This window comes from Cynocephalus volans, chromosome 14 (genome assembly GCF_027409185.1).
Source record: "Cynocephalus volans isolate mCynVol1 chromosome 14, mCynVol1.pri, whole genome shotgun sequence".
NCBI classification, from domain to species: Eukaryota; Metazoa; Chordata; class Mammalia; order Dermoptera; family Cynocephalidae; genus Cynocephalus; species Cynocephalus volans.
The window spans coordinates 29544566-29568056 of NC_084473.1; the positions used below are offsets into that span (position 1 = coordinate 29544566).

At 47.9% G+C, this 23491-nt stretch overlaps 1 protein-coding gene across 1 annotated transcript in view; it reads right to left on the reverse strand.

The window, feature by feature from the left end:
- GALNT14 (polypeptide N-acetylgalactosaminyltransferase 14) overlaps window positions 1–23491 on the reverse strand; it is a 208921-nt gene that overhangs the window by 78437 nt on the left and 106993 nt on the right. The window contains exon 2 of the mRNA XM_063078686.1: window positions 5135–5304. Within this exon, the coding sequence (XP_062934756.1) occupies window positions 5135–5304 (170 nt within the window). The remainder of the gene's footprint in view (window positions 1–5134; window positions 5305–23491) is intronic.

The window sequence follows — 23491 nt, forward strand, 5'->3', positions numbered from 1 at the left end:
CAAGGGATCGGGAGGAGAACGGGCACTCTGTTCCATTCTATGCAGACAAACTAAACCCCGCGGCCTCTCCGGGACTTCTTTTAACTACGGGATGCCACGGCGAAACCTGCTTGTGAGGGGTCCCGCATGGCCGACGCATTTGGGATTTGATCAGCATGTGGCCTGTGGGGTGAAAACTTCTGCAGCCTCCCCTCATCGCCCCGCCCACTGCCTCCCCCTGTCACCGTCAAGTGGCATCTGCAGAGTCCTTAGCAATCCGCCCCAGCACCCATCCTGTTGGCAGCACTTGCTCTAATGCTCAGCTAATAGTTCTGTTTCAGTCGCTTGTCCACGCATTCCATAAATCAGAATCCAATTACTGTGGTAGGAAAATTGGAAGCAAATTTAATAAGCTCAGACCCCTCCCACAGGCTGTTTCTTCACTCTTGTCTTCTCAGTAATGACAACTCTTTAAGAGAAAAAGCCTTTTTCCTTTAAATCTGAGTCATATGACACCCCTGCAGATGGAAGGAGGAGGAAAAGGGGCTCCTTTCAGCTCCTCTTTCCTCTCCACACGTAGGGCAGGTGGGAGAGTGATCATTGTCTTTCCAGCCTTACTCTCGCTTTCATTTGTTCCACAAGCACATAGTGAATTCCTATCACATACCAGGCACTGTACTAGATGCGTGAAGTGTTACTCACCATAGAGGGCAATTGATGTCATGCCCAGTAAGACCTTAGCTGCAAGGCATGATGGGAACACAAAGGTGACTCAGCAGAAGCAAAGCCTGTATCAGTGGAGTTGGGTCCCATAAAAGATCCAGGAGCCAAAAGTGGGCCAATGGCCAAGGGGTCCGAAGTGGTCCCCAAAGTAGGGGCTTCTTGGTAGAGGTAATGCCTACTGATGGGAGGATGACAGGACATGGGTCCTGTGGGTGAAGGAACTGGGAGAAGAGGGAGGGGCAGGAAGGAACCAGAAAAGCCAAATCCTCCACTGGGCCTGAGACAGAAGTCATGTCACTTGGACAGAGGAAGAGGGCTGCAGCCTGTGGGGTGGCCTTAATCCAGGGCCTCTACTCTCTACTCAAATCCTGAGCCTTTTGGCTGGACCAAACCACCCAGGGACTTCATCTGGTCTACAAAAGCAAGCCATACATGCAAGTTGATGCCCTGTGGTTTCCAATCTTGAGCAGGCATCAGCATCTCCTGTGGTGCTTACTAAGACACTGAATGCTGGGCCCCACCCCTGGAGTTTCTGATCCAATAGTTCTGGGTGAAGCCTAAGAATTTCATTTCTAACAAGTTCCCAAGAGATGCTGATGCTGCTGGTCTGCTGGTCTGGGAACCAGACTCTGAGGACCAGTGTTCTAAGCCCTTGCTATTCAAAATGTGACCCACTCCAGTGGCATTAGCATCACGTAGGAGCTTGTCAGAAATGCAGATTCAAATAGTTCCATCCAGACCTATTGAGCCAGATTTTAACAAGATCCTCAGATGATTTGTTTGCCTATTTCAGTTTGAGAAGCACTTACACAGGGCAATGGTTCTCAGTCCTGGCCGCTCATTAGAATCACTTGGGGAGCTAAGGCAAGAGATATTTCTGCTGGCTGAAGTCTGAGTATCAGCATTTTTAAAAAGCTCCCCAAGTGATTCTTACAGGAAGCCTGGACTGAGAACGGCTAAGGACAACACTCATGATCGACACTCCACACCCACAGAAGTTTGATTACACTTATTTCCATTTCTCTGGCATTGAACCTGACCTTGCAACCCACCTCTGTTCTCCCCTACCCCCACCACCACACCTAACAATTTGGTGATCTTATCGCCTCTTCCTGATACTTGGGATATTGGTGCTTCCTCAGTTCTGGGGTTCAATAGCATCTCTTGCCTGAACATCTTCAGTTTTCTGGCAGAGACCTCCCCTTCCCTTCTAAATCCTGAAGTATCAGCCTGCCCACATGCCCTATAACAATAGCAACAATGAAATTTTTGAAATATTTATTATGGAGTAGGTAAATACATTTATTTTATTTGATCTTTACAAAAACTGAATTAGGTAGGATTATTTATTGTAATTTTCATCCCTATTTTTCAAAAGAGGAAACTGAGGTAAGAGAAGCTAGGCAACTTACCTAAATTCACTCAGCTGGTCAGCAGCACGGGCAGGATTGGAAACAGGACAATCTGATCCCAGAGTCCCTGTCCTTAACCCCTGGGATGTACTGCCTTCTGGTAGATTCTGCTTTACAGAGGTTTGTCCTCGTCCTATTGCTGGCAATAAGGTTGATAATGCATGTGTACATTTCATTTTTGAGAACTTAGGTAAAAAGCAGGGTTGGATTTACAGCAGCGGTTCTCTGCAATTTTGCTCACCCACCCCTACGTAACATATGGTAATGTCTGGAGACATTTTTGGCTGGCCTAACTTGGGGGATGCTGCTGGCATCTAGTATGTAGAGACCAAAGATGCTACTAAACATCCTACAATGCACAGGACACCGCTGCTACAAAATGTTATCCAGCCCAAAATGTCAATAGTGCTGCTGTTGAGAACCCCTGGTCTACAGGATGCAGGTCACCAGCAGCCATAGCTGTCAAAGCTGAGGCAGGCAGGGCCCAAAACTGAGCCCCATGGCTCTGTCACCCCAGGCAGCCAAGCCCCGGGCATTGCATTAGGATGAAGTCAGGATACAGCAGGGAGAATGGACTAAGAAATTTAGCTGGTGTCTCCAACCTCACAGCCATGGTTTCCCTGAGAAGCGAGGGCTGCACATGGGAGATCTGTAGGTAGAAGGTCACCACCTAACAGGTCCATCTGAAGGAAGAACGCAGGGCTTTGCTAGAAGTCTTTGGAGCTCTCATCACACAAGGGTGACGCCAGCACAGGACTGGCACTCTACCAAACTCAGCCTGGAGAGGGCTGATCCACCCATGGCCTCTCACAGTGTAGCCTGGGGCTTGGCACACAGTAGGTGCTCAGTACCCACAAGACTGCTGCTGGTTGCCGGTGCTTGCCCTCACTCTCAATCCCCTGACCTTACCCCTTTCCACTCATTAGAGTAAGTTCCATAAATCTGAAATTCTCTGAGCAACACCATCCCAGCCCCTGCAGGGCCAGCCCGGCCCAGTGCCCTGATGCAGACATATGGCTGATCCACTTTCTCTTTCTGTCTTCCGAAAGGGTGTCTGGATTCCATCTAAATCCTCTCTTCTCTTCTTGCTGCAACCCCAGCAGATGACACTTCCTAAACAGAGGGCTCACAGTGGGTTAGTTGCATAGCCAGAACTGGACCTGGGGAACCAGGCTCCTTGAGGACAGGCCCAGTTCTTCATCAGCTACCACCACATATGCCCTGCCCTTGTAAAACTTTCATTTCTGCCTCTCAGGTCACAGAGGGGAAGTGCAGAAATTAGTCCCGCTCAGGCTATCCCCGAGTACCCACATGCTCAGTGAGTTCCTTGTACTCCTTTCTGCAGGTGGAGCACTGTCCCTTGGAGGGCTCTCACCCAGATGCTCCAGCAACTTTCCAGGCTAGGAGGCATCACTTTATCCCTCAGGAGGGCCTGGGCATCTGGACTCGGGACAAGAGAGGAACCACCCACCTGAGACCCACTGGGGCTTCTCAGCCACCTGGTCCTTCCCTCTTCCATTCTCTCCTATATGTAGTTCCTGCTCAGGTGAATACAATAACCTAATATCTAATTAAAATTCTCTCAGATGCCAAGGAGTGGGATAAGGGCTGTGGGACTTAAAAAGGACTTTAAGAAGCTCTCAGCCAGCAGAAGGGAGAACACTCCTTAGCCCATGCCCTGGGTCTCTGACTGTAGGGGACTGCTCGGCACTGCTACTGAGGAAGAGTCTCATGGGTACCTAGAGGGGAGAGTGAAATTCACACTGTCAGAGTTAGAAGAAGCCATAATATCATCTGGTTTATCCCTCTTGCTATACTCATGGGTAAACCAAGACTCCAACTCCTTTTAGGAATGATGACGATTAATAAGATCTGGTTGAGTCCCTCCGTAGGATACATGCTGTATAAGAGGAGGTTTCTAAATTGTGCAACCTAGTTGGGAAAACGTAGTCCACTAGCCTCCACATAGTACCAACTTAAGAATCACCAGAGTAATCAGCCTCATAAGTCATGAAAATTCTTACACTCTTGCTCATAAACCTCAGTGTCCCCAATGTGGGTACCCAAACAAATACAGAAAGCTAAGAAGCTAACGCCAGTACTACGTCCCCTCGGTTTGACACTGCCTTCAAACCCCTCTACCCCCAGCATGCCAGTCTGCTGTTTGGGACCAGTGCAAAGTCAATTTCCTGCAGCAGGGTCTTTGGTATTCCTGTGCCCCCAGCTGGGAGGCCAGGAATCTGGGAGGGGAGGAACTGGGGTTGAGACTGACCTGCTTACTAGGCCTCACCAGTGAGCACAAGGGCTGCTATGACTCTAGGAGGGGCTGGTAATAAGGTGAAGTGTCTTCACAAAGCCTCTTTTTGCTGGGAAATAAAGCTTTCCGTGCAGTGCTAGGCCTGATCTCTGCAAACCACTGAGGTGTGGGGGCGGCAGGATGGGGGCTGTGGGAGTGGGCTCCTCTTCAGGCAGAGAGCGGGACCAATGACAAGTGAAGAGACCCTGCTAGCTTCCCTTCTCATGTGGCAAAACACACATGGGATGTCACAGGAAGGGTCTCTCCCAGTAACAGAAGAGACAATTAACCTGACTTCCCAGGGGCCTACCTGTCCTGCCCTCGCCCAGTTTGAAAGCCTGGTCAGACTGTGGGAATCTGCCAGGGAAATACAGGCCTTGGCTGTAGCGTTCATAGTGCTCCATGAGTTCGTGGCAAGTGTCACTGAGGCTGACCACCAGGTGAGGGGCAGGTGCTGGTGAAGGAGGCCTCCTACCCTCTCCAGCCTGCCAGTGGGAAGTGGGGGCTTTGGGATGACTAGCAGCAATGAGCAGTAAGTGGCACAGACATGGTAAATCACCATGTCCTAATCTCTTTAGCGTCCAAATGGCAGCCAGTGGTTTGCCTGCCCCAGTTCTTGGCACGGGCAACACACACGGTAGGCCCCCAAATCAAGCCTGCTGTTGACACTCTGCAAGTGCAGGGAGGGGCCGAGGGGCAGAGGAGTGGGAGAAGGAGGAGGTACCTCGAGTGGCGAGTGTCCGGGACTGCCCGATTGCTGGAGATCCGTTCGCTCTCCCGCTGGTTGAAAGCATACAGCTTATAGGGGTCATCACCAAGGCGCCACTTTTTGGCATTCAGATACCGCCGCTCATCAAACTGGTCCCACAGGTCATCCCAGTCAGCATCCGAAGGCTGTGTGACAGGAACGGGAAGTCTGTGAGAACGGCTCCCTGCCCTCTGCTAGCCCCCTCGGTCCAGCTATCAATACCCAACCACAGAGACCAAGGTTTGGCTCAAAGACGGGGTCAGAGGCAGAACATTAATAAAACCATCAGCAACGACAGTAACGAGTGCAACAATGACAGAACCGGCTGCTACCATTCACTGAGCACATGTACCAGGAGCTGTTCCAGGCCCCTGACTCACATTATTTCATGTGATTATCAGAGCGATTCTATAAGCTATATATTGCACATAGTCCCATTATATAGATGAAAAAAACAGCTTGAAGGGTTGAGTGCCTTGCCCAAGATCTCACAACTAGAAAGTGGCAGGGCTGGGACTCAAATTCTAGTGTCCCAACCCCAGAGGCCATCTCTCCAGGGCAATCTGAGAACAGCTGGTCTAAAAGTTCTGGTCCAGCTACTGGCACAGAGTAGGTACACAGCGATGGTCATTTTCTCCTCCTCTGCTGTAGGAAAGGCAGCAACTGGAAGTAGGCGATCCATCCATAACAGTGTGCTACCCACCAGACACCCTGTCTGGTCTTTATTCCTCCAGCCCAGGAATCTGTGACTACCTTTAAGAAGCGTCAGCAGCGGAGTGAGTAATAACCCTCACCGTATGTGGATACAGCACTTTACAACGTATAAGGCAGTGTCCATATTTAGGATCTCTTTCCTCCTCATCAAAACCCTCTGAGATAGGTAGGGAAGATGGGGTTCCAGAAAGGCTACTAGCTTGTTTGAGGTTGCACAGTTGGAAAGTGGCAGAGCCCAAAGCAGAACTTAGTCTCCTGGGCCCCTCCAGCAGAGGAGGTGAGGGGATGCCTCCAAGCCGGAGCCCAGGCTGCCAGTCAGCCCCACACCAGCTCTGCAGCCCACAGAGACTGTCCACACAGCCAGCAGGAGGTTTGGATTTCCCGGCCTCAGCAAGCTAGATGTTTACATTTAGCAGCCATTTCCCAGTGGATGTTAGCATTCTCACCACAGGGGAGAGCTGGTTTGTACCCCAGAATGCTCAGACCTGACAGATTCATCTGCTGATCAGGTTCTGACCTGGAATGTAGGGCTGGTGTCCTGGGGCTGGCATTGTCCCTGAGGATGAGATGCTCTTTCATGTGTTACTGACCCTAGTTGTTGGGCAAGTGTGTCAAGCTGCCCAGATACCAAAGCTGAAAGCTGCCCACACCATCATAGAGCAGGATGCACTTCCTGCACCTGGGAAACCTGACCAGGAAGGCCCAGAGCAGGCTCAGCAGACAGCAGCACAGGCGCGTGGCACACATGGTAGGCGAGGGGCCACCTGCCAGCCTGCACGTTCATCTCAGGCACCACAGCGATCTTATCTGGTAATGGATCTCTCTCTCTCTTTCTCTCTCTCTCTATCTCCTTTTGAAACAGCATTCTGCTGCTAATAGCACAAAATGAAGCTTTGGAAACCAGTGATTTTTATCTAATAATTGATTTTATTAATGTCCCGTGATACTGTTGCTACAGAACATACTAGAAGGAATTTGGGTGGGGGCATGAAACTCCCAGCATTTGCTGTGGAATGTCACAGCGCCTGACAACTGTCACCTCTGGTTGAAACATCACCCCAGGGCAAACCTGACATCCCGTCCTCTTCTCATGGTAAGGGCCATGGAACCGTCTTCCACTGGCTCATTTCCAGTTTAATTCATTGCAATTCTCTAAATTAGGTGTGAGCCCTTAAGCACTCCGAGCTAGGGAGGAGAGATGTGGAGATGGAAGCCCCTGCCCTCGAGGGGGTCAATAGTGTTGCAGAAAGGCACACATGGAGGCAACTATAACACACCACAAGGTGAGTTCAGTTACATAAGCTCGAGGACAATGCTGTGACAGCACAGAGGAGTGGGGAAAACAGGGGACGCTCCCTGGATGGGGTGTCAAGTAAGTTAGATCTTGAAGGATGAGTAGAGGTTTTACGTTGTGGAGGGAAGATCGTGAGAGGAAGTAAATGTGTAGCAAAAAGCCAGATAAAAGGAAGCGTATTAGTCAGGAATCTCTAGAGAAACAGAACCAATTGTGTGCGTGCGTGTGTGTGTGTGTGTGTGTGTGTGTGTGTGTGTGTGTGTGTGTGTGTGTGTGTGTGTGTGTGTGTGTTTTTAAAAGTTTATATAGAGGGGCCGGCCCCGTGGCGCACTCGGGAGAGAGCGGCGCTCCTGCTGTGGGTTTGGATCCTATATAGGGATGGCGGGTGTGCTCACTGGCTGAGCACGGTGCGGGCAACACCAAGCCAAGGGTTGCGATCCCCTTACCGGTCACAAAAAGACAAAAAAAAAAAAAGTTTATATAGAAAGAAATTTATTATAAGGAATTGGCTCAAGCAATTATGGAGGCTGACAAATCCTGAGATCTGTGGCGGTCATTCTGGTCATGCTGGAGACCAAGAAAATCTTCTGTCCAAGTCCAAAGGCAGGAAAAAACCAGCATTCCAGCTCAAAGGCAGGCAGGCAGGAGGAGTTCCCTCTTAGCTTTTTTGTTCTATCCATGCCTTGAACAGATTGGATGGGACCTACCCACACCACCAGGGAGGGCAATCTGCAGTACTCTGTCTGGTCTACCAATTCAAATGCTGATCTCATCCACAAACACCGCCACAGAGAAACACCCAGAATGATGTTTGGCCAAATGTCTGGGCACCCTGTGACCCACTCAAGTTGACACATAAAATTAATCATTACAGGCAGGAAGGCCCAGAGGAGGAGAATCTGCTCAGGGAATGGGTAGGTCAGGAACAGGGAGGCTGGAATGTGGATTGCAAGGAGGTCACAAGTGAAAGAAAACTCCAGAATGCAGCTGGGTCTGTATGAAGCAAGTCAGAGGGAAAACATCACTGGTCACGCATGCAGGAAGGAGTGGAGGGAACAGAACTACCACAAGGAGACCCGTTGGGAAGTGACCTCAGTAATCTAACCTCGTGGAAAGAGATGCCTGAACTGGGGCCCTGCTGGGTACCAAGTGGACGGTTCCATCCACCTGCTGGAGAAGGAGGTGGAGGGGGCAGGCACTGATGATGGCACACAGAGGCTGGGGGAGGGGTGAAACCAGCCTCTTGGCCTCCTCCTGGCCCCCTACTCTCCATTCGCACCACATGGAGGCACAGGGCCAAGAGGGCCCAAGGCTGGAGGTCTGCTCAGCTTGGCCATCACCACCCTCCATGGCAGCTGCGCCTCCCCAGCATCCCTGGCAGGAGCTGCCCTTGTGGAGAAGGTGCTGTGAGAGCCCAGCCGGGACGCAGGCCCCCAGGAAGCCAGAGCAGCAGCCAGGCTGGCAGAAGACATCATGTGAGCAGTCAGTTGAGGGCGTCCTCAAAGGGGACCACTCCCTGCAGAGTGTCACATGCGCAGAGCCTATTCAGTGTGCTGCACTGAGACCTACTGAGGGGAAACAGCCTGTCCTGGAGCTTGGCTTTTCCACAGTGATACGTGAACATATTAAATAATGGGGAAGGTGTGTTTAAAACAGTAACACTAATATTTGGACAGCACTTTACATTTTACAAGGCAGCTTGCACATAGATGGTCACAGAATCCTCACACAGACCCCATTTGTGCAGGAGAGATCTGATTAGAGAGGTTGGGTGGCTTGCCCAGAGTTGCCAGCTAGCAAGTGATGGAACCACTGATGTAATTCCAATGCCACGCGCAGAAACAAGTGGTGTCTCCTCTGCTGAGGGTCAGTGGGCAGAGAAAGATCCCCCTTGAGGACCACCAGAGAGCCCATTTTGGGGGATGAGGGACATGCCCCAGGAAGGGCCAGCCACTCTTCCCTGCCTGTCCCAGGAACACAGCTGGCTGTGGGCCTCCAGGGGTCTCTGAAGGGGCACTGACTTTGCCCGGTGCTTTCAGTCAAATTGGGAGCTGGATTCCAAGCTCGTCAATCCACGAGTCCCCATGTCCAGCCTCTGAGAGTCCAAAGTGCCATCAAGGGCATGGGGTGGGGCTGACTGCATGGACTGTCCTGGCCACCCAATTCCCGGACACTGGCCCTTCCCCAACCCTGCACAGGCCATTGCGGTGTTGTGCCTGTGCCTTGGGCTCTCTGCTTTCTGGCTCGTGTGAACACCTGGGAAAGCTCCTGAATGCACACTTTCACCTTCACATGCGCTCCTAGCATGGGAGGTGACACTCCCTCAGAAACAGAAATAAAGGCACAGAACATGCCCACTCCTGTGTGGCCCTCACCGTCACCCGCAGCCCCCAAGCCAGCCCCACTTCACTTTCTAACCACTGAAAGTGTGACGACTGAAGCACGATGCCACAAACACAAAACAAAGACATTATCTTTTTCTCAAGTTTTATTTTTAATTGGCAAATAACAACTGTTTATATTTATGGGATACAATGTGATGTTTTGTTACATGCGTATATGTGGAATGGTTAAATCAGGCTAATTAACGTATTCATCGCCTCAAATATTTATCATTTCTTTGTGGTGAGAACATTTAAAATCCTCTCTTCAATAATATTTGATCATCACATATTGTACACAAATACTGACAGTCAACTCTGAACCCCACAAATATGTATAATCAATTATGTTTCAATTAAAAAATTAAAATTAAATCCTCTTTTAGCTATTTTAAATATATATTATGATTAACTATAGTTGTTCCTCCTGTCTAATTGAAACTTTGTAGCCTTTGCCCAGCATCTCCCCTTTCCTTGCCTGCCCTTTACCCCTCACCTCTGATAACCACTTTTCCACTCTCTACTTCTTTGAGTTTGACGTTTTATATTCCACATGTAAGTGAGATCATTATTTGGCCATTAAGTTGCTTAATTTCTCTCCTTCCACCGTGCTCCCAAGAGGAATCCTGAATCCCCTTTCCTAAACCCTTTCCTAGGCCTGTTTTCTCTCTCTCTGGTTTCGAGCTGATTGCTTGGCTCTGAAATTGTCACATATCCTTCCCTGCTGTTAGGGCTTGAAGCTGTCTATATTTTTCACCCACGTTTTTGTGTTCTTCTCTTCTTTCCCAGTTTGATACTACTAGTCCTCTCTTGTTCTGATCCTCTTCTTTTTCACCTTTAAAACGAGAAACTCTCCAACCCTTGCAAAGCCTCTATCCTACACTGAACTGTGTCTGATCCTTAATAGAACTTCTCCAACTCACCCTGTAATAAAACAGCCAACATAGTAGGGGGTACTTACCATGTGTCATACATATTTACATTTAATCTTCAGTAGATATCAGTATTACCATTCTGTAACTGGAGAAACCGAGGCACAGAGAGGTTGAGCACTGTGTCTAATGTCACACAGCTGCTAAGTGCCGCGGCCAGGACTTGAACCCAGGTAGCCTGGCTCCAGCTCCCCACACTCTTCATCACTGGGTGGAATAGCCTTATCACAGCCTCACTGCCATTTTCCTGGGCCATCTTCAAAGACACTACGTGTCTCCCATCATTTTCTCAGTCAATTTCTTCTATGCTGTGGGATCCATTGACTTCAAAGGATTCCTGCACCCCCTTTTACCATCATCCCACATACTCTTCACTCTCCTTGCCAAGTGTCCATTCTCCTCCCAGCATTGGGCTTTTTCCTAATAGCCAGAGCAAGAACAGGCAGTATTCTCCAGGCAGATTCCTGCAGGAAGGTGGAATATGGTAGGCTTACACAGGAGAAGTTCTGACCTGAGAAAATGATACAACTTCTATAATTCATCTATCCATTCAATGTTGGAAACTCCAGCATAACATCCCAGGGACCAGTAGGCATCCCTCCTGGGGCCAGCCAGTGACACAGAGGTCCCAGGTCATACACTCCAACCTTCAAAGGACTATAACTTTTAGATGATTCTGTCTTGTATTAAACAAGAATCTGTCTCCTGTGTGCGTGCGTGCGTGCGTGCGTGCGTGTGTGTGTGCGTGTGTGTTTTGGTGGCTGGCCAGTACAGGGATCAAACCCTGGACCTTGGTGTTATCAGCTATCAGCACCGTGCTCTAACCAACTCAGCTGGCTGGCCAGCCCCTGCCTCCTGGTTACACCTCCCTTTTGGGCCTGGTTTTACCCTCTGGCCAGTTGATATTAGTCTAATCTTTCTCTTTCACAGCCTTCAAGATATTTAGTGACCACACTGTGTCTCCCAGGTCTTACACAGGAGACTTGCAACTTAGAAAAACTAACCCAGAGGGGTGTAAAACATGTACCAAAGGATTGAGCTGCTCTAGACTAGTCAAAGTCAGATGGGTTCATCAGGAAGTTCAACCGCTGTGGGAACCCTTCCATACATGCGGTATGAGACAGAAGTATGCCTGACATTTACTGAGCTCTTATTAGGTGCCAGGCTCTACACTGTATTTTATTTTCTTAGGAGAGAATCCTTCTGCCCCATCACATTTCCATGGAAGGGTAGTGTAGATCCTGGCACAGATGTCAGTGCAGGAGAGAACTTTCAACCCTGTCCAGGGCACTGCTGTGAGTGCTGTAAACATTTCCAGTGTTCCTCTCCATCCCCTTCTTGCTTCTCCCCAAAGTAGGTGAGCCTGATCCCTCTGCTTGAAGCTTTACATGTTTGACTGGTGGGCAGGACCACTGTGTAGTAAGCCCCGGCCCGCCCCTCTAGCCTGCTCTTCCCCTGTCCAGGTGGGGCAGGTTGTCTTGTTCTACTTGTCCCCACATAGTGAGCACACACCAGGCTTGCCTTCTGAAAGCAAGCCTCCTATCTCATCCAAGTGGCAGTTTGGATAAGTGGGCTTAAGGTCTGAAGCACCATCTCTCCCTAGAGGCACCCCTGAGTCTAGATTCAAAGTGAGGACATAGGAAGGCCCCCTTCATCCTCGGGCAATCCCACATTCTCCAATTCAGCTTTTACCAAAAGCCTTGCCTTGGGGTTAGAGGGTGCTTGCTTGCTTAAAGTAGTAAAATTAATATTTATTTCTCATTTGTTTGCTGATTCTTGTATGTGTTCCTACACTGGTCAGGGTTCTGCAAAGACAGAACCAACAGAGGGTGTGTGTGTGTGTGTGTGTGTGTGTGTGTGTGTGTGTGTGTGCGCTCACATGATTGTGGAGGTACAAGTCCAAAGTCTGCAAGGTAGGACAGAACCAACAGAGGGTGTGTGTGTGTGTGTGTGTGTGTGTGTGTGTGTGTGTGTGTGTGTGTGTGTGTGTGCTCACATGATTGTGGAGGTACAAGTCCAAAGTCTGCAAGGTAGGACAGAACCAACAGAGGGTGTGTGTGTGTGAGTGTGTGTGTGTGTGTGTGTGTGTGTGTGTGTGTGTGTGCTCACATGATTGTGGAGGTACAAGTCCAAAGTCTGCAAGGTAGGACAGCAGGCCAGGGACCCAGGGAAGATTTGAAGTCTGAATCCAAAGGTATTCTGCTGGCAGAACTCCTTGCTTGGGGGAGGCTGGTCCTTGTTCTCTAAAGGCCTTCAACTGATTGGACAAGACCCACCTCCATTATGAAGGGTAATCTGTTTTACACATATTTAAATATTAATCTCATCCAAAATACACCTGCACAGAAATATCCGGCACGTTTAACCAAATATCTGGGCACCAGCCAAGCTGACACATAAAATTAACCATCCCAGCTTCCCTTATCAGAACCTCTAAGGAAAGTAGTGACTGAGGGGTATCTCAAATTATTTCTAACTCTCACAAACATAATATACAATAGAAAATAGTATCTCCAATTTTCAAATGAGGCAACTGATGCACAGGAAGGATAAAGGATTTGCCCAAGTACACCCAATTGGAAATTGTCTGTCTCAAAGCCTGTCTGTCTCCCATCTTTTCAACAGACCCAGTTTCTAAGCCAGCTGTGGGTACTGGGGTGCTCATCACACACATCCAGGCCATGTCCAGGACCACAGCCCCTGCCACGCCAGCACCACGCAGCGAGCTCCTCTTTCTATAAGCTGGAGGCTTCTGCTGCTAGCACCATAGCAGACCAGATACTCCCGGGAGACCTTCCTGCTAAACGAAAGCTAGTACTTGCATAAATCACAGCAAACGTGGGTTTTGATGCTTTGCTGGGCTTTTTAGAAGGAAAATCCTCAATGTAGGAGAAGGAGAGAGGCCAGAGAAAGATACAGGGAGTTGAAACTAGAGCTGGGGTAGTTGAATGGTAAGAAAACACAAAATGTGAAATTGCCCCCAGGGTAAAGATCATTGGGAAATTAAACTTTGACTCCCAAAAGGAAAAGAAACTGAACCTGAGTCATCTGTAATTAAGCCCAAGAAGGGGATGAAGTGGTCTCCAGATCGGCTGTACTGCTGGCTCCCAGAAGAAGCAAAGAGGAAAGCATCTCCAATTTAAGCCCCCAGGATTCCCACAAGCTCATCAAAAGATGAAATCACAATAAAAAATTACCAGACACACAAGGAAACAAGTCCCTATAAGTTAAGAATCAGAGTAAACTATGAACAACAGATTGAGATCCTCCAAGGACTTCAGATTCAAGAATGATACAGAGTAAAACATAACTGTAGATAAAACGTTTAAAATATGCAGTAAAAATTAGCAAACAATTAAAGACTAACAAAAAAATAGCCTGGTAAATTTGAAAAAGAACCAGCCAGAACTCTAGGAATGAAAAGTATCACAATTGAAAGTCAATACCAAATAGGCCAAAGAGAAATGTTTATAATCTGAAAAACATTTTCTCTTGAAGATCTCGTTTTTACTACCCCTATGAAGTAGGCAGGCAAATTATATTGTTCTCATTTCACAGATGAGAAAACTGAGACTCGAAGCTAAGGAGTTTCCTCAAGATCAAATAAATAGTGAGCTCACTACTGAGAGTCTAACCCAGTACTTTTGATTCTGAAACATGTATTCCTTCCATGTCACCAGGCATTCCATTCATCCACTTTTCCCCCTTGCCAGCTGGTCACAAAAATACAGAAGTATCTGCTTACTCCTGTACTTTTCCATTATCTAGCTAGCTAGGAAGTGACCTTATTTTCCCAAGGGCCAGCCAAGACAGGGAGGAGGTACAACATAATCCCTCGTGGCACTGACACTGCTGATGTAAGGCTACCCAGAGTGAATGGTCTGGAAAAAGAATGGCTGTCGGCAACAGACTGCCCCAAGTGCAGGACACGCTCAAACAAAAACGGAGGGGCAAGCCAGTCCTTCGCTGGCCTGGGCTCATGGCAAAGGAAAGAGCTGGAAGATCCTTTTCTCTCACTTGGGGACAGCATATCAATTATGAATTATTAGATAAGATCTTAATTTTAATATTTCCTCTATGTATTATCACCTTTTCTTCTCACTGGAATTCTGTCTTGGGAGTTATTTAACTGATGTGCAGAAATCTAAATTTAATTTATTATGATCTAACTCACTTTAGAAGCCAAATTACCCTGTGCTGGAGAAGGATCAAGTCAATATCCCACTTGGCTTTGTATTTATCTTCTGCAGGGTTTTCTCTCCTCGTTAGCATTCGTTTTATCTCGGGTGCTGGTAATAAATTTAAATTTTCCTCAGAATTAAGCAATTGCTCCTTCAATGTTGTAGTTTAATGGTTAGTATTAATTATATGAAAGTCACTCCTTAAAGAGTTTGATGGATTGAATGGACATATAATAGAGAGACAAAGGGCTGTTTCTCAGACCAAACGAGGTAGCATGTAATTCAGCAGGGATGAGTTTACTGTCTTCTACCTCCTCCTGTCCCTTTTTGCCACTTTCCTTCTCACCGCCCTCTCTCAACAGCCAGGTGCCTAGAAAACAGGTCTGCTGGGAATTGCTTTGATTGGTGTTTTGGAGGCCCCTGGAGGGTCTGCCAGAGGGGACATAAAGCCTAGGCCCCTCTCTAATGCTGGCTTCTTTCTCCATTTGATGTCAGCCTCATTCAGTCTCTGAGGACAAGAGCAACCACCGCCTGGCTCTCTCCTCCCCGTCCCACATACGCAAGCACCACCCACAGCTCAGCAGCACACCACATGCACTGCAACTCTGGGGGAAGCTTCCAGCTTTCTGGAAGAAGAAAAGTTCCAATAATTATTATAATTGCCTAAAAATCCCAACTCTGAAATATAATGTGATTAACTAAATGGACAGAAGCCCAGTTTTTGTTTCCGGAATAGGATAAAAAAAAAAAAAACCTCACACAATTTGAACCTATATGGAGAGCCATTTTCTTACTAATTAGCACAAGAGGGCGGTGCCAGGGAAGGCTAAGTCAGCTTGACTAGGGAAGGGGCCTGGCTCCCAGGCATGTGCCAGGACACGTGAGCTCTAATGTGGATGCCTCTGCTTTCTTCCAATAGAAATGCTATAAATCCACCACCAAAGACTCCTGTAGATAGGAATCTCAAATCGTTTGTCACTTGCTTGAAGAACATATGAGGACTGAGAGCTGGCCCTCCCTACACCATTTATTTCTTTATCCCCTTCTCTTTGAGCTCAGACTGGAGCAGTAAGCTGGTCACTGGAACATGAGAAGCCTCTGTGTCTTCCAGGTCCAGGACCCAGAGAGCAGGAGATCACAGGGGAGGGAGACAGGTATCCACATGACAGAGGGTTTGGTGGGCTGGATAGTGGCACGGGAGGGTGGGTTTGCCCATCAGCAGGAGGCCGACGCTGGAGGAGAGCATATACTAAGTGTAGAAACCAGTGCCCAGGAGAGACCAAGGAGAGGGACTGGAGATAGGAGAAGAGCTGAAGGTGGGTTCGGGAAGGTTGGCCTCCTGCTGGATGGAGCTGGACGCTGAGGCACACTGTCTCTGGTGCATGTGTTGAGCCATCCTGGGTGCAGGGTCACCTCCTCAGACTGAGAGCAGTTCTGCAAGGTGATGCTGCAGCCACTGACCAGGGCAGGGGTGTGAGAGAAGGGGAGGCCAAATCCTCCCAGGGCGGCCCAACAACTTGGTAGGAGTGGCCTCCAGTAGGACAGAGATGGGGCCTCGTGGTCAGAAGCACAGTCCACTGAAAACCACTTCTAGAAGGAAAAACAACAACAATACTGAAAACAAGATTTGGATTTCTCAGTGACAGAAAAGCTTTCCCTCCAAAAGTCAGACTTCTCTACCCTCCTCAGCTTGCTGTACAGGGCCAGGAAATACCTTAAGTCATCATCAGAAAGCTCTTTAGCTATGAGAAATAACTATGGGATCAGGGGGCCCTACTGAGCCAAGGTATGCAGCAGGGCTCATGGATGAGCAGACCCAGGGTCACCGAGAATAGAAATGTGAGCCAGAGCAGACACCTTGAAGGTACCGCAGAACACTTGCTACTTACACTGCTTGAAACCTTCCTTTGGGTGAAACAAAACATGCCCATGGGCTGAATTTGACCTGCAGACCACCAAATTGTGACCCTTGGGACAGCCATGGAATAAGAGGAAAAGAGTAAAGAAAGACAAAGGAGGGAAGAATCAAAACGAATGGAAAAATGATCACAGTAAGCATTATGCTTTTGTGACTTCTCTCCTTCAAGGGCTCCTTGTTCATTTCAACTCAATTTCACCCCTTCAGAAATACAGCCACAAGAGGTTTGTGTGACAAAAATATTCGTGGGTGGGGAGGTGGAGATGTGCAAAGAAGAGGAAAGACAGCCTGGGGGATGACCCACAATTTCAAAAAGCTGAGTCCTGAGCTGGGCTCTGCTTAGCACAACCCTTCAACCTCTTATGGTCAGTTTGGGCAATACTAACCTCCACCCCACCCAATTTTACATGCCAAAATTAGAGCTCAGAAATCAGATAAGACATGAAAGATTGCTTGGTAAAACACAACGTATGTGTAACATTGTCAAAAATGGCTGTGGTTACTATTATTTCTTTTGGGGACTGAATGCTAATGGAGAGAAAATGCAATTTATAGTCAGCCAATTTATCATCAGCTGCTTCTTTCTTCCCTGTGGCAGAAACGGGGTCTCTGGCGCATCCACAGATGACCGGATGCGTCACCTTACTGTCCAGCTGTGAGAATCGGTCACTGTCAACACCAATGCTTCCTGGGACTCGGGAGGTCTTTTCTGCCCAAAAGTTCGATCTCAAATGTGGGTTTGAGCATAGTGCCATGCAAATGATAAGACAAGAAAACTATTTTAAGAGGCATAATATATAAGGTTATTATCAGCTTAGGAGGCTAGAAATTGAACTTTGTGCTAACTACTTTTTTATGCATGTGGAGGTGGGGGCTGTGGCCAGTACAGAAGCTATGCTGGCTGATTCTGGGGAGAGACCCCAAGGATCAGAAGCTTGAGCCTGCCTGAGATCCCAAGCCTCCCAGAAGGCCAAGGAACCTAGATTTCAAGGCTACCTTTTCAACTTCTGGTCCCTTCTCTCTTCTAAACTTATCAGCCCTGAAGGGTCTTCTCCATGCCTCCTGAGACTCTGCCTCTAAGGGCTAGAATGGCCAGTCCAAGAGTGACACTCACAAAGAATGTATTTAAGCAAGGTTTGCAGCTGCCTCAAATTTTTCTCTATGTTCTCAGGCAAACATGGTCTTGGGAAAAAAATCACAATGGGGAGTTGTAGGAAGCCAGGGAAAAGGACTGGCTTGAAAAGGTGACAAATTCTCACACTGGACACAATCACCTACAAAACATCAACAGCTACAGAAACTAATAGCTTTGCAGCATTTATTGCATGCCAGGCTCTATCTTAAAAATGTCACTCATTCAATACTCAAAATAAATTTAAAGCAGGTGCTATTATCTACCCCACTTTACTGAAGAGGAAACTGAATTTCGTGGAGTTAATGTGACTTGGACAAGGCCACACAGCAAGTAGAAGTGCTGGGATTAAACCCAGGCAGGCAGTCTCCATGTCCAGCATGATCAGTCCCTGCAATGGCACAGGACCATGCATGGAATGAGGCTTCTTCCTAACCCAGCTCCACCTAGAGACAAAGGAAGGAGGAGGGGAGGCACCGGCCAGAAGCTCAGTTCTACACTTTCTACCAAGATTCTCCAGGAATCATCTTCCCTAATCCACATGCCAGAAAGCACTAAACAGGAATTTGGCTAGAAAGAGAGTTTCACAGTCAAGTGTCCCATAAGCCCTGTCACTCATTTCCCAAAGGTGACCTCCAGCTCACAGCTGAACAGAATGTGTCCTCTCTCTCCTACACCTCCGAGGCGGAGGATAGATCTCTCCAGATACTGTGTGCAACTGCAGTAAGGGCCTAGAGCTTAGCGCATTTTCTATCTGCTCTGTAAATAAGGCGACATCCAGATATCCTCTGGCTCCCTCAAAACTAGGTCAGCTGCTAAATATGTAGGTGTGGGGTTGGAGTGAATGACTTTGAAATGACTTTATCTTGCAGGATTCTGTGAGAGCTGCTGGCTGGCTTTAATGGAAGAGGCTCTTTTATGGTAAAAGCAGACCCAGCATACCCAGATGTCAGGCCTGTTTAGTCTGCATGTGGGTGGGATGCCTGCCTCAGCCAAGGGCAAGTTTAGTGTTGCAGATGACATGGCAAGTGATAGTGGTAGTGGGCTGAAAAACTGGGAGATATCCTTACGAGCCTGTCTTAAACACCAGCCATCTCCCCAATACAACAGGAACCTCCTCTAGGGCATATTATATGAAAGGGATTTATGATGCACTTGCTTATGTAAATGGACCCACAGGGGCATCTCCTTCACCTTGGGAAGCACCAGTAATTACTCCCAAAGTGACATGCTCATCACCAACCACCTTGTCATCACAAAGCACCTAAGCACGATCCCTTCTGCAGGTCAATCCTGAACTGCTGTAGGAATGGAAAGTGCTAAAGCAACATTGAAACCATCTCCCACGCTCTAATTCACTTCTTTTCACCCACAGTGGTCTTTTCTTTGTTTTTTCAGAATTAGGTGTATTCTTACTTTAATCAAATCCGGTACTATATGGGAATCCAGATTTGCAATTCAGATACATTGGAAAGAGATTAATCACTTTGCCAGAACTGTTTTAGTTTATATTTCACTTTATAAAAGTACTCACTACAAGATTCTGTTAAGTAATGAGTTTTCTTAGTGCATTAAAATTAGATTCTGGAGACAAAGAAAATTCAGTAGCTGAACAACTTTTCCAGAGCAGTATTCTGGGAAATGAGGATAAAACTTTCGAAAGCCCTGTCACCTCTTGCCTCTCTGCCCACCTGTGTCCTCACCCTTGACTCACAGTAGCACGGATGCAAAGCTCTCTGGCCTGTGACCTCTGGGCAGGACACTGTCTTCCTGCAATTTTGTCATGCCCTGAGAGCGACCACTATGTCTCTGGTTCAATCTCTTCTTTACAAAAGGAAGAAGTCAAAGCCTATGGAATAAATCCGACCCTCAGATTTTTCAACACCATCGGCTCTCATCAATTTCCCAAGGCCCTCTTCTCTCAGAGGCCCCTTCCTTCAGAAACTTAGATCTGCTTGGGCATGGCATCCTCCGGTCTCATTCACTAAGAGGCTCAATGCTGGGCTCCCCCAGCCTGCCTGTCTCCAACCCCGTCAAAGAGCCTCTCCCAGCACATTAAACATTAAGGCTTTCCAGGCAGAAAAGACGACTATACCTTCCACCTGCCTCTGAAATCAAGGCTGGGAAAAGAGGCAGCCGAGGGCGGGGGGCGGGAGGGCGCAGCGCGTACAGAAAGTAGGTCATTAGTGGTAAAGACTACAATTTTCAAGCGGTTGTTAATGCTCTGTTTATATGGATTTCTTCAAATGTGACATTTTAATGGCATCATAATTGTGTGATTACAGTGCAGTTGACAACGCTCAGGGAGGGAAGGCGACAGGGACTCTGGTGACATGCTGGGGGAGGCAGCTCCCTGTGCAGGCGGCCAGGGAGCTGTTGGGCACTGCTCAGGCCAGGGCATCTGACAAGTATGAGAAGCGGCGCACAAAGGCCCCTCTGAAAGATGCAGCCAGAGGTGCCCAGGGAACACGCATCCAGCTGCAGGAGGGTGCATGAGGTCCTTAGCCTCACCTGGAGGCTCCCAGTAACAGCTGCATTTGTCATTCACTTCATTCATTCGCTTTAAGCATGTGTGCATTCACTCACTCACTCGTCATTTCTTGAGATCTTACTGTAATCTCATGGAAAAGGCCAAAGATATTCAGAAATAAGAGAACGAATGAAGAAGGGGGAGACTGGCAAGGAAAAGGACCTTACATGTATTGGGCACCTGCTGGATGTCCAGCTCTGGGCCACAATTTGGCACTTTCATCCTCCTTGACTCTCAGCGACATCCCACCCTGCTGGTGAAGCCCCCCTCAAATGCTCTTGTCTTTGGACCCCTCGCTCCTGGGCTTCTCTTCATGCTCTGGCCTCTTCTCCATCTCCTTTGCTGCCTCCTCCTCTCCCCTGGCTCCTGTGTGTTGAAATTGCTAGTGGATTTAACCCTGGTCTCTCCTCTCTTCTCACTATCTGCTCATCATAAGTGACTTCTTCCATGCCTGTGGCTTTACAACCTTCAGCAGGTAGAGGATTCCAACTATATTTTTCCAGCCCAGATCTCTTTGCTGAACTCCAGATCTAAATTAAACAAATGTCTGCTCAACAGGCCCACTTGGGTGTCTCCCAAGCATCTCACCCTGAATAGGTTCCAAGAAGAACTCTTGATCTGCCCATCACAGCTGGCACCTCCTCCAGGCTCCCCCAAGTGAGGAATTGGTACTGCCAGCCCTACAGCTGTTCCAGCCAGTAATCTGAGAGTCACCCTTGAAACTTTCTTCTCTGTCACCTCATCTTCACCCTGATCACTTGAACCCACACACGCATTCCTAACCCCTGCCCAGGTTCTGCCAATTCTATCTCCAGAACATGATTCCATCCACCCACCTTCCCTCTACCACATCTACAGCTGTGCCCAACCTCCACTCACTCCATTCTGGAATACTGCAATAGGCCCCGACTTAACTCTGTACTTCTACTCTTGGCCCCACCAGTCCATTTCCCAAAGTCACCTTTTTTTTTTTTTTAAATTTTATTTTGTCGATATACATTGTGGCTGATTATTGCTCTCCATCACCAAAACCTCCCTCCCTTCTCCCTCCCCCCCTCCCCCCCAACAATGTCCTTTCTGTTTGCTTGTCGTATCACCTTCAAGTAATTGTGGTTGTTATAGCTTCTTCCCCCCCCCCCGGTTTTGTGTGTGTGTGTGTGTGTGTGTGTGTGTGTGTGAATTTATATATTAATTTTTAGCTCCCACCAATAAGTGAGAACATGTGGTATTTCTCTTTCTGTGCCTGACTTGTTTCACTTAATATAATTCTCTCGAGGTCCATCCATGTTGTTGCAAATGGCAGTATTTCATTCGTTTTTATAGCTGAGTACTATTCCATTGTGTAGATGTACCACATTTTCCGTATCCACTCATCTGATGATGGACATTTGGGCTGGTTCCAACTCTTGGCTATTGTAAAGAGTGCTGCGATGAACATTGGGGAACAGGTATACCTTCGACTTGATGATTTCTATTCCTCTGGGTATATTCCCAACAGTGGGATAGCTGGGTCGTATTGTAGATCTATCTGCAGTTGTTTGAGGAACCTCCATACCATTTTCCATAGAGGCTGCACCATTTTGCAGTCCCACCAACAATGTATGAGAGTTCCTTTTTCTCCGCAACCTCGCCAGCATTTATCGTTCAGAGTCTTTTGGATTTTAGCCATCCTAACTGGGGTTAGGTGGTATCTCAGTGTGGTTTTGATTTGCATTTCCCGGATGCTGAGTGATGTTGAGCATTTTTTCATATGTCTGTTGGCCATTTGGATATCTTCCTTAGAGAAATGCCTGCTTAGCTCTTTTGCCCATTTTTTAATTGGGTTGCTTGTTTTCTTCTTGTAAAGTTGTTTGAGTTCCTTGTATATTCTGGATATTAATCCTTTGTCAGATGTATATTTTGCAAATATTTTCTTCCACTCTGTTGGTTGTCTTTTAACTCTGTTAATTGTTTCACCTTTTTAAAAATGACATCAAATCCCTTCCCTCCCATTGACTCAAAAATCCTCCAGTGGCCCCCACTGTACTTAGAATGTCATCCTCGCTCCTCGCCCTGGCCCTCAAGGCCCTGCCTGATGAGGCCCTGCAGACCTCCAGCCTTACCCCCTCTCCTTCCTCTTAGCTCCTTATGCTCCAGCCACAATGACCTTTCTTTTGTTTGTAAAACAAGACAAGCTCTTTCCCGTCTCAGGCCTCCATGCCTGCTGTGCTTTCTGCCTGGAATATTCTTCATCTGACAACTCCTGCTCATCCATCAAGTCTCAAACAAAGTGTTCTATCTTCAGAAAGGCCTGCCATGAATCTTCCAAGCTGACTTGAGTCCCACTTACACTGTCCCAAAGCTTGCACACCTCCTTCACAGGACTTGGAAGTCATAGCCTACACCAGATAACGTTGTCCAACGTTGTATGGTTCATGACTGCCTCCCCACCCTGGCCATGGCCTTCTTGATGGCAGTACAAAAAAGGAAGGGGAGGGACAGGCAGAGTGGACACCCAAGGGAGCTGGGTCTGCAGTCTCTCCTGCAGTGACTGTCTCTGTGACCTTGGGTAAGTGACTTACCCTCTCTCCCTCAACTGAGAGAACCTCAGCTGTCTATTCTGTAAAATTGTAATACTATTTTATGAGTCATGTAAGTAAAGAACTGAGTACTGCGCCACACTTCAGCACTCAACAAATAATAGCTACAACTTCATTTGTTAGTAAAGTGAAGACACCACCACATGTCCATGGCAGGAAGGGGATCTCACAGATAAGGCAGTGAGAAGTCCCAGACGGAGCCAGGAGATCTGACTTTCAGGTCTGGCTCTCACTACCTTGTGTTGCTGATGTATCATTTCTGCTTGCTGTGTCTCTGGTTAGTTTCCTCACCTATGCAATGTAGGGGTTAGATAGTATAGACATTCTCAACTATTATGAGAGACATGGTCTCCTTTTTAATGTGATGGAAGCCATGTCCTTCTCCCCAGAGAAATATGCTTTTACAGACATAGACACAAAATTCTGCTTATAGTATCTAAGATTCAGTGCCCCCCTGGAGCCACAGAAGGCACCTGGCTTTCAAGTCAAGAGCAGAGGGTGCTTCTCTGAAATGATGAGCTCACAGGGACGGACGTGCCTGGCAACAAAGAAATCAATGATACTCTGCCTTCCCTCCCACCTAAACCCTAGGGGGCCAAAGCCGCTGCCCCAGCTCTGCCCGCCTCTGCCCATCCCATGCTGAGCACAGTAATGAGGCATGCTGTGCACAGG